The 11,913-nt window shown below is 40.4% G+C and overlaps 2 protein-coding genes across 2 annotated transcripts in view; one reads left to right on the top strand and one right to left on the bottom strand.

Moving 5' to 3' along the window:
* The first annotated feature begins 58 nt into the window (after positions 1 to 58).
* Positions 59 to 4,071, top strand: Xbp1 (X-box binding protein 1). Its single transcript, XM_019204449.1, is given in 6 exon segments — positions 59 to 165; positions 334 to 457; positions 1,279 to 1,413; positions 2,486 to 2,545; positions 2,548 to 2,631; positions 2,926 to 4,071. Coding segments are annotated over 6 exon segments (1,068 nt in total). The 3' UTR covers positions 3,484 to 4,071.
* A 2,941-nt stretch (positions 4,072 to 7,012) lies between these two features.
* Ccdc117 (coiled-coil domain containing 117) overlaps positions 7,013 to 11,913 on the bottom strand; it is a 24,585-nt gene continuing 19,684 nt past the window's right edge. Inside the window, exon 4 of the mRNA XM_010603716.3 lies at positions 7,013 to 9,849. Coding sequence (XP_010602018.1) covers positions 9,612 to 9,849 — 238 coding nt within the window. The 3' untranslated portion in view covers positions 7,013 to 9,611. The remainder of the gene's footprint in view (positions 9,850 to 11,913) is intronic.

Raw genomic sequence — 11,913 nt, 5'->3', positions numbered from 1 at the left:
GCCCTGAGGCCGCCTAGCCCGGCTCGTCTCTGCGCCCAGCTCTTGGCCTTTTGCGCGGATGGCGTCGGCTCTTGCAGCCCGCCCGGGGTGTGCGGAGGGAGGGCTTGGACTCCGGATCGCGTTCGCGGAGTGGGAATCAGGAAGCGGGGGAGGAGGCCGAGGCGGGTGACGCCACGTCCGGGGGCGCAGGATCGCGGTGGTATTTTTGTTAGGGTTTATAGAGCGGAGTTGCGGGTCGGGTACCTTGCCCTTGCTGTGCCGGGTCCCGTAAATTAAAAGCAAAGCACCAACTGGCCAAGTTTTTCAATGAAGGTGTAAATAAGATTCGAGATGATTCAGTCTGGTTTTGTTTCTTCTCAGGAAACTGAAAAACAGAGTAGCCGCTCAGACTGCCAGAGACAGAAAGAAAGCTCGGATGAGTGAGCTGGAACAGCAAGTAGTGGATTTGGAAGAAGAGGTAAAGCTGCGTAAACACAGACTCGTATCCATTGTGTACACCGGGTGACCCCCCTGGTGGATGTGCCGGTGTCAGCCCGATAGAGTACAACTGCGTATGTAGCTAGAAATCCTCTTTGAAGTAAATGGGAGTATTTTGGAGGATAGAATGCAATGTGTCCTTTTCCTGTAGTAAAATTTAAATTTAAACGCACACTGTATTTTTAATAGTTGAAGGGGTGAAGCTTTTCGATAGCGGAAGTGATTGACCCTTGGCGCTTGGTACTACATCTGTTAGTGTTTAGTGAGTACTAAAAGGTAAGGACAGGTAGGAAGCTGGCATGCACAGGAGTTCACTCAAGTTCCCCTTTCCCTGTAGAATGCTCCTGGTATCTAATCTTAACCTGCTGCCTACCGCACACTTGAATACACAAGGGTTATTTATGTTGGTCTCTGAACGTGTGAATCATTAGATGGTTCTTGTAAGAAACATGAGTCATTTTAGCAATGTAAACGTTTTTAATATAGTTCACTCACCAGTTTGATTATTCTATGCCAATTCAAGATAGGTTATTTTAAAATATACCTAAATAAAAGCTACAGCTCACCCTTTGCTGAAGTCTATGAGTGGTTGGAGGCATTGTGTTATTTTTGACGTCATGAAATAGCACTTCTGAAATAGCTTTTTTCTTCTTTTCATAATTATGGCCTAGCCTTCTAATACTACGAACAACTAGCTGTAGATGTTTCTAGAAATTCAAGAAGAAAAACATTTGTAGTGAAATTGGATTCATAAGTGAAAAAGAATTAGATGTTTTAATAGCCTCTTACTAACTTTTCCAGAACCAAAAGCTTTTGCTAGAAAATCAGCTTTTACGAGAGAAAACTCACGGACTTCTAATTGAGAACCAGGAGTTAAGGTCGCGCTTGGGGATGGATGCCCTGGTTACTAAAGAGGAGGCGGAGGCAGAGTCAGAAGCACAGGCCAAGGTAAATCATTTGATTTGGTGTCATATTTGAGAATTGGATCCAAATGACATGACCCAGATTTTGGTTGCATACTGTACCTCTGATAAAAAGCATTTTTGAGATTTTCCTTAGTTTTATGCCATGTCACGCACACAGGGTGTTCCTCAGTGACATTTTCAAGTGTTTAGTGAATAGTACTAAGTCCTAATTAAGTTATGGCTCTCAGCAGTGCAACAAATACTGATGGAGGTGAGATGAACCATGCAAGCATCAAGGAGAGCCTTGGTCAGACTTCGAGTGCTTAAAAAAAGAAACAGTTTTTTTACCGGGCATGGTGCACATGGCTATAATCCCAGTGCTCGTGAGGCCGAGGCAGCAGGATAGCTGTGGATTTGAGACCAGTCTTGGCTACATAGTGAGTTCAAGGCCAGTTTGAATACATAGCTAGACCCTGTCACTCTGTCTTTGTTTCTGTCTATATAGTTTTTTGATATGAATAAATAGATTCACTGTGATGGTGACTGTGATAAGAGAAGGATTTATACAGATTTAGTTTGCATAATGGCAAAACCACGTCGTAAAAGGCTGAAATAGGCAATAAGGCAATTTTACACTGTGAAAGCATTGTTCAGAAAAACTTCTTAAAATACTACTATTCAAAAAGATTCTAAGATTTGGCATAGTACAGTACACTTGTAGTCCCAGGTACTAAGGTTGAGGTAGTAGGACTGCAAGTTTGAACCCAGCCCGGGCAACAAAATAAAATTTTAAAAAGGGCCAAGGGTATACCTCATTGCAACGGCCTTGGGTTCAGTTCCCTAGCAAGGGGGTAGGGGAAGAAGAGGGAAGTTATCAGTATGCCTGAATTCTTTGTTTGAAAAATGTTTAAAAATATTTCAGGGCACAGAAAACCACAAGTCTTGTCTTTTTCTCATCTCTTAAGGATTGAAAACAGGAGTAAGAGAAGGAGTTCAGCTCTAACAGATAGTTTTAGCTTTCTTAAGAGCTGAGAATCACAGCTGCCCAGCGAGCATTTTCTTGGAGACTTGTGGCTGCTTATTCACGTTGGTTTTTCTCCTAGGGGAGTGGAGTGAGGCCGGTGGCCGGGTCTGCTGAGTCCGCAGCACTCAGACTACGTGCACCTCTGCAGCAGGTGCAGGCCCAGTTGTCACCCCTCCAGAACAGCTCCCCGTGGATTCTGATGGCATTGACTCTTCAGACTCTGAGGTAGGGATCCTTCTGATTTACTGAAGTGTCATATAACTGATTGATTCCGTTTATTTGCTATGTGTTATGTCCAATCAGACAGAAGGACAAGAGAAGCCAGGTTAACATCAACCACTTTGCACTCACCTGTTAATTTACAGTGTGGAGTGAAGTACAGATAAATGGGTCTGGTGGGTCTCGGGGTCGTCTTAGAGCATAACTAATTTACGTTACGAACCTAATACTGAGAGTTTCTCAGTAGACTCTCCTATGTATTCTAATGGTTGTACTGTATTTCTTTTTTGCCTCTTGCAGTCTGACATCCTGTTGGGCATTCTGGACAACTTGGACCCAGTCATGTTCTTCAAATGTCCTTCCCCAGAGTCTACCAGCCTGGAAGAACTCCCAGAGGTCTTCCCAGGAGAACCTAGTTCCTTACCAGCCTCCCTTTCTCTTTCAATGGGGACGTCATCAGCCAAGCTGGAAGCCATTAATGAACTAATTCGTTTTGACCACGTATATACTAAACCTCTAATCTTAGAGATACCTTCTGAGATAGAGAGCCAACCTAATGTGGTAGTGAAAATTGAGGAAGCACCCCTCAGCCCCTCAGAGAACGATCACCCTGAATTCATTGTCTCGGTGAAGGAAGAACCTGCAGAACATGACTTCATTCCAGAGCTGGGTATCTCAAACCTGCTTTCATCCAGCCACTGCCTGAAGCCATCTTCCTGCCTGATGGATGCTTATAGTGACTGTGGATATGAGGGCTCTCCTTCCCCCTTCAGTGATATGTCCTCTCCGCTTAGTATAGCTCATTCTTGGGAGGACACATTTGCCAATGAACTTTTCCCTCAGCTGATTAGTGTCTAAGGAATAATCCAATACTGTTGCTCTTTCTCTTGGCTATTACACTTGCCCAGAGGCTAGCAAAGAAGCCTGCCTGTGCTTCACTCAATAAACCAAAGTAGAGGGTGTACAGTTCTAGAGTGTTCCGCTAAAAGTATTTGCTCAGACCTCACAAATGGCTCCCAAGTATTGTCTTTTGACATCTAGCAGTCCGGGTATCCAGATATATTACAGGAACTCAGAACTACAGCTTTTGAGACTACTTTTGTCTGAAAGGTAGTAATTTTCCCAACAATACTTATGTCAGGCTCATCTGACATTAGTCAGAAAGTAAACATGAAATTTGTGAATAGCCCTTTATCATTTCTCTTTCCTCTTGGCACCCCAGGCTTGATTTTAGCTTCCTTAGTTTGCTTCCACAAGCAAACCTACCCGAGGAGGGCACCTTTTCCTTCATCTACAGTTCAAGTGAGGATTAAGAATTTTTTGTAAAGTTATGGAAATTTACTGTGTAAATGCTTTGATAGAATTCTTTTTCTGCTAGTGACTCTTCTGAGAGGTGCTTTCTTCATTTATTTAAAACTATCCACACAATTAAAAAAGTGCAATGCAGTGTCCTTGTTCTTTTGACTTCTAGGGCTGTAAGTAATTTTTTTTTTACTAGATGTTTTACCATTTGCTGTGGTGGGAATTTATCCAACTAAAGTGAGCATGCCACTTTTTAAGGTAAATTGAAGGCCTTTCCACCTTAATTACTCTGCCTGTATCAATTCCTGGCTACCATAATGCTATAATCCACAATTTGAACAGTTACTGTTATTCCGAGACAGTTTCTTTACCCTAATTGACCAGTATCACAGTAAGTAGCAGAATTGGAGCCCTAGACCTGTTCTGGTAGCACCTGAGGATTGAACACCAGCTCTACTGCACAGCTCCACCTCAGCCTTTTAAAAAACATACTGGCCTCCACCATCCTGCCTCAGCCTATCGATGAGCAGTTGGGATTACAGGAAAGAGTCTAGCTGTTAAACAAATTAGGAACTTTTCTAAACTCAAACTCCATGGTTTCAACTGTCACTGGTGAGCCTAGGTAATTCTGGGGGGAAAAAAATCACATTTCCTTGGCTGGCTGTAAAGAGGAATAACTATCTCTAAAGGTAATAAAGAGATGGTACCTTTACAAGCACTTCATATGACCCAGACACCATCTTAAACCCTTAAAAGTTAGCTTTCATCTTCTAACCCTTTAAGGCTTCATCTCTTGCACAATTGTTTCTACACGAAGTTTTTCTTCTAAGAATCTACTTAGGAAAATAATTCTAGACATACGAACACCCAAACTACAGTGGCTTGTAACATACTTCATTTTTTAAAAAATCTTACAAGCCTAGTAAAGGACGTCCCTTGATAGAAATGACTTCACTTATGCCAGTAAAAGAATCATTCTATGCCCATTTAGCATTTAAATGATACGTACTTCTGGAGAAGTCAAAGTGAATGAACACAAGAGAAAAGGATTAGAGAATTCCAAGCTGTGAAGCAAAGGAGACCACAGTCGCAGACAAGTATAGGGGAACGTGCTGGCTGTAGTAACTACAGTGTGCCCAAAAGCGCGCTTGTAGGCAACTCAGGCTAAGAGCTTATTGCAAAAGTTAGAGCCCAATCTTAGTGCTCAGCTGTGCAAGCTTTCTTGCTGTTTCTGTACTGTAAATATCAGGACCACCTCTTGTCCTGATTGAAAACTGCCTGAATCACTGCAAACTAAAGAGCCCAAAATCTAGGGATTATATAGGCAGATGTAGTTAAGGGATGGATTTGTCTGGGATAGCATAAACTATCTGGAAATAGAGGCTTAAATCATTTACATTCAGTGACATAATATGAAAGAGGCAGCTGTACCAACAGGATAGGACGTACATAATTTAGACCAGGGTTTTCATTTCCTGCACAGATGGGTGAAAAATACCAGTTCAGCTTTGAGAAAACACCTGGTATTCAAGGACATTTTCATATTGAAACACCAAATGGCATGGTTAAAACTAAAAATCATGGTCTTTTCACAAAATCAAAGCAATCCCCACCAAGTTAAAGGGCTATGCCGTAATTGAGATTAAAAAGAGCAGTGACAAGATGCATGCAGGCCATTTCTCCGGGCCTCAACATGGATACAATCCGCTTTCTTGCTGTTATACTAGATGTGCTAGGGCAGAGATAAAGCAAGAACACAATGGTGGGCAGAAGCTAAGTATTTAAATTCTAGCTTCCTTAGAATTTAATCTTAAATAACTTCAAAAGTTCATCAAGAGACGGGAAGACTGGCTTTCCCACCAAACATATTGAAAGTTAAACAATCACTTTTTTTTTGAGGCAGTACTAGGGTTTGAAAACAGGCTTTTGCACTGAGCTACATAACTTTTTTAAATTTTGAGACTGGATCTTGCTAAATTGCCCACACTGGGCTCAAACTTGTGATCCTCTTGCCTCAGCCTCCCCAGTGCTGGGATTACAGAGGCATGCCACCAGGCCTGGCTAAATACTGCGTTTTAACTGTGTCTGCTTCATTTCTAAAATTCTCTGAGTGTGGTGGCACACACCTACAATCCTAGCACCTAAAAGGTGGGAGCAGGAGAATCTTTTGAGTTGAAGGCCAGCCTGGCTGAGAACCCGTACAAAAAAACAAAAGTGCCACTGGTAGTCTGATGAACAAGGGAAGCAACAGAGCTAAAATATTTGATTCAAACTGATACAAAATTCTGTTTCCTCAAGGAGCTTAATGTTACACAGCCTGGACCGCTCTCTATTACTTCGGTGAAATCTAAATGACATCTCAGATACTACTACAAGATTCTTTAGCAGGGCATGGTGGCACAAGCCTGTAATCACAGCACTCCAGGAGGCTGAGGGAGGAGGATCGCTGTGAGTTTGAGACCAGCCTGGGCTACATAGTGAGTTCTAGGTCAGTCACTACTATGCAGTGAAACCCTGTCTCAAAAACAAAACAAAAATAAAAACCCAACAAAAAAAGAGATTCTGTAAAATCAACTGTGCAAGTGGGAAGAGCACAATCTGGTAGGTTGATTCTAACACTAAATTATCACTATTAGGCATCAGTTTTCAAACCGGTAAACTCAGTAACTTTTAGCCATGCATTTCAAATTTTGATTAAAAACAAAATACCCTTTGTTTTCTGCACCTAACCTAACACCTTCTGCCCTACTACTCAGAATCCACTTATCAAAGAATGAACTGTAAATACTGCAAGCAATACTGCCACCCAGTGAGTGACTTAAACTCTTCAGATGAGAACTATGTAACTGAACATCTCAGGATTTTCCCATTCTCCATTTTTAAAGGTCCCAAATCATTCTCTGCAAACCTTATAAACCATTTCCAATCCACATTTGAACATTTTTGAAGATTCAGTCATGACTGCCATCGGAGCAGTAAACTGCTCTCAATGGAAACCGCTCAACTGGCTTTAGTTTATGTTTCGATTACTTAAGTGCAGGAATACAAATACATCCAAAAGTCCAAAACACTTAAGTTTTATTGAAAATGATAAAATACAGAAACACCAGGTTCTCATTTTAAAGTAAAACTGACAGCATCTCCCAGAACTTCCCTAGCCCTGCAACCATTCTTGTCACTATTACAAAAAAAGTTCCAAAGTAATAAATGGACCTGCCAGTAAACATTTTTCTCATGGTTCTAAGCCCTACCCTAATTACTTTTCTATATTTTACATTTGTAACTTTTCAAAAATGGGTAACATTTTCAAAAAATGATTTAATATTTGTGAAAAATGGACTTATTCATATCAGAAACAAAAAAAACAAGTATATCCTACTCAAACTCAGAGAAAATATGCATTTGTTCTTTAAAGCTTACCTGCTTAAGTTTTTTTCTTTATACACTACTATATTAAGCCAATGTTTGATCCATGATGCAAAAACTGTACAAAATGAAAAGAGCTGTTAATTTCCTAGGGAAACCTTAAGGCAAAAACAAAAGCCTTATACAGAAAAAAAAAGAAAAAAAAAGGACGCTGGGACTGTTGAGATGGCTCAGATGAAAAAGCACCACAAGGATGAAGAAAATTTGTGTAAAATGTATGCCAGAAGATAGTAGTCCAAAAAGGAGCATTCAACGTTTATTTTCCTGCAGAAATAATGATTCTGTCAGATAATCCCTGAAACAAATGGGGGATTTTGGATTGTAATAAACATACTCCTAATTTTGCCCTAGATTATCCCCTGTATCAGTCTTGTTTTAGGGCTATCTTTTCCTTTTTATAATACAGATCTCTGATCAGAGGCCAACAATTTATACAGAAGATAGAAGATCTCTTAATGTGCTACAGGTCTTTCTTTGGAAAGCTGCCATCTCCCTTTCCTCCGCAGCACTGGGACGAAACTCAAACTCTAGGCAGTCCCATTATGTTTTTGAGTTGTACTAAAACTTTTTAACACAAAGACTTAAGGCTATAAACTTTACAAGTTGGTCCCATTAAACAATGACCTCAAGGCAGTTTTTCAAATGGCATGAATCAAACACTTGCACATTTCAACATAATACAGTTTACATTCATCTCTAGGTCTGAGATTAAGAAACTATTAGCTGGTTTCCAACTGGATTCAATACTGGTTTGAAGTTTGAATAATTTTACTGTGTAGACATTATTTTGTTTAAATATTAAACATTAAATCTTTTCCTGACTATCCAGACAGAAATGAAGAAAGCAGAAACAACAGGCTAGAGAAGAAACAGTCCAATTAACAGACCTGTGATTCTACATCATCTGTAACAAAGGGAGGGATTTCAACATAGGTTCAAAACTGCCTGGAAGCTGGCTTTCCAAATATTCACCTTACTTGGCATAAACCATTTTTCCCTCCTACAAAAAGTATCTGCCTCCTAGAGGAAGAAACCCAGAAAAAAAAACTGGGTGGTCTCCTATAATATTATGGTGATCTTACAATCGTGTACTCATTTAATAACTTATACTGGATGTTCTGTAGCAATAAAGGAACTGTCACTACATCTGTACTATGAATGGTTGACACACAGAAGGGCTCTTCCTGAGAAATTAAAAAACTTTAATCCCAGTTATTCCCAAGACATCTCGAGCCTGGATTAAGTATTCAAAAGGCAGTGATTCGTCCTGGCAGGTAGCTATGCTTTACTAATTTTTTAGGCTTACTGCACAACAGTATAAACACCAAACTGGCTATCACAGTAATCTCAATGTCACCTCCTTTACATTAGCAGTTAATCAGTTTTCCACATTAACATTTAAAAACAACTTGCTAACACGGGTACAACCTCTCCTTTTTAAACAACAGATGTTGTCATTGCTGGGTTCTGCTGACACGGCACAGTACTTAAAGGGTGCTTCTCCCACAGGCAGATGGGTCGCCTCATAATCTTTAAACTAGCACTCAAAGTTAAAGCTGTAAACATCGCCGAAAAACCAGGGTTATCAATTATGGGAGGGAGATCAACAAGCAAAAGTAGCACAAGGCAAAAAAGCCTTGAGAAAAAAAAATCTTTTCTTTGTATTTTTGTTGCATTTTCTGCGATAGAGGAGAACCACAATACCACTGGCTATTTTATCAATACAGCTATTTTGAACAACTGATACACAAGTTTCATGACCTCAGTTAAATTCCTTAGAAACAGGCTTAAACTACTGCTTTCTTCCCTCCGGCTTCCCAATCACAGTCACCACCATAAACAGTTGAGTCTCAAGCTGTGACCCCCAGGGTACACTGGTGGTTAGGAGCATCCTTCTTCCTTAATCATCTTTTTCATCTTAAGAGTGTTCTAAGTGTATGAACGGCTTAAACACGGTGATAGATGACTTAAGTCACTCTTACAATGGCCACTTCTATACTTGCCTTTGAAAAGACTATAGCCTAAAATTCTCTTGGAAATCTGCCAGAAAACTGTTTTCCTCTTGAGACACACTTCCATGGCAAAAGGTGACTTCAATACACGTCTACCCGACATGGGAGTCCCACCGCAAATCACGGATGGATGTATCATGACATCCATTTCATAAAACCTTCAAGTCCCGACACTATGCAGAGTAGGCTCATTACTGAACATGACAGCCTTTTAAATTTTGACAAATTTAGTACAGAAACTGGTTTCTAGAGTTCCATCTCTTCTTCTGTGCTAGCAGCTGTGTCCAGACTACTGTAAAGAGGCACCCCTGTCTGTGGAGGTTCCAAGAACAGTTCAGTTCTCTGTGGGAAGGCAGTGCCAGCAGCTGCATGCCTAGTTTGGCTCTCTCCCATGAAGTTTTTAACATTAGATGATGGCTTTGGCTTATCGGAAAGGAGTTCAGGGAGAGGTTTCCAGAGCACAAGTTCCATGGAAGGACGACTCCTAAGGTAAAAAATACAGATATTTATCATATAATTTGGGACACAAAAATAAAAATTCTATACAGAAAAGCTAATATTTGTTTCCTAATACCTTGCTACTAAAAAACGAATGGCACCTAAATATGAGATTTAGAAAAAACCAAATAGACTTTTATTTTTACAGTACCAGACACTGTCCTGAACCCAAGACAATTCCAACGAACTGTATCCCTAGCCATTTTTTAAATTATGAGACAGGGTCTTAGTAAGCTGCTAAGTTGCCAGGTTGGTCTAGAACTTTTGCTTCTCCTGCCTCATCCTCCCAAAGTTCTGAAATCACAGGCATGTGCCACCATATTAGGCTCCTAACTGATTTGATTTTTTGGGGGCTGGTGTACCGGGGATCGATCTCAGGTACTTGAGCTTACAAGGTAGGTGGCAGAACCACTGAGCTAAATCCCCAGCCCCTAGGCTCCTAACTGAAAGGCCACTCAGACTAGACGTGGCACAAGCCTGTAATCCCAGCACTTAGGAGACTGAGGCAACAGGAGTGCTGTGAGTTCAAGACCAGCCTAGGCCACATAGTGAGTTCAAGGCTACCCAGGATTATATAGTGAAACCCTGTCTCAAAACAAAACAAAACAACAAAAAGAGAAAAAGAAAAAAATAGTCACTAAATATATAAAATTTATCTCACAGTTCTGTATCCTTTTTATTAACCCCCCTCAGTGCTAGGAATTGAATTTAGGACCCACAAATGCTCTAAGTCCTCTGCCACTTGTACTGATGCTCTGATCAAAAGTAACAAACACCTAATAAAAAAGAGCCCTTGATTTATTTGACTTAATGTTATGATTTTTCAATTAGCATATGTGGGAAACTATTTTTCCCCCTTTGTAGTGCTGGGGATTGAACCCAGGGCCTCATGCAAAATGGGCAAACACATTAACACTGAGCCATACCCTTCACACTCCTCAGCCTTGTGGGCAACTACCTTAAACTAAATCATTATAGATAAAAAAGAGCAAGGACCCGAGTTCGATTCCTGATTCCAAGAAAAAAAAAAAAAGAAAGAAAGAAACAATACCAACACACAAAAATATCTCAAATGCTTTTTGCTTAATATAATTATGAAGTATAAATGCTTTACATACATGCAATCATATATTCTCCCCACTCCATGGTAGTAAAATTTCTGAAATTTAAAGGCAAGTAAAGCAAAAATAGAAAACAAAAAATAATACCCTCGAAGGCCAGAGTCTGGAAAACTATAAGACTGTCAGGAGCTATGTTTAAAAGCTTGAGGGCATTGTGACCTGGTAATTTTGCCTATGCTATTTACCCACTCTTATGGCTCGGTAGGTTAATTATAAACTTGAGCTAGAGCACTAATGCAAACTTCCATGATCTAACACCAAGAAGCAGCTGAATCTCTTAGCACAAATCACTTCCACTGTGCATGAAGGAAATAATGCCCTATATCCTTGCCATCATTGGATTGGTGTCCTCAGACTTTTTTCAGATATCTGAAACTAACCCTCATTGAGTACCAAGTCTACCCAAAATCTTACAGGCGATACCTTAATGGTTCGGAAGCATTTGCCTAGTATTTTATGTAGCAGGCAATGATAACTTGAGATTTTCTAGGCTCAGGATTACGGTTAATTATTAGTTCTTATATTAATGAATGGGCCCTAGACCATTTTTTTACATTCTCTGTATCTGCTTCCCAGTTCTCTCCCTTATCCTCTCACTATAGTCACTATTCCCTACCAAGTGTTTGTCTTGCTTTCTTTGCTGCTTCTATTTTCACTCTGATAATCCAGGAAACCAGATAACTGAGCTCATTAAACTATGTTTTCCACCCTTCCAGCCCCATACCTGATATCGAACTCAGAACCTTGAGCTTGCCAGGCAGGCACAGCAGCAATGAGCTATACCCCTGGCCCAAACTGTATTTTAAATTGAGAACGATGAAGCTCTGATGGGCCGGGGATGTAGCTCAGTGGTGCCCCTGCCTCGCAACAGCAAGGTCCTGAGTTCAATTCCTAGTATCACAAAAAAAAAAAAAAAAAAAAAAAAAAAA

This window comes from Fukomys damarensis, unplaced genomic scaffold, assembly GCF_012274545.1.
Source record: "Fukomys damarensis isolate Sample0158 unplaced genomic scaffold, DMR_v1.0_HiC HiC_scaffold_12, whole genome shotgun sequence".
In the NCBI taxonomy this organism is placed as follows: domain Eukaryota; kingdom Metazoa; phylum Chordata; class Mammalia; order Rodentia; family Bathyergidae; genus Fukomys; species Fukomys damarensis.
Note: the sequence above shows the minus strand (reverse complement) of the source record. Positions and strands in the feature narration are given on the sequence as shown.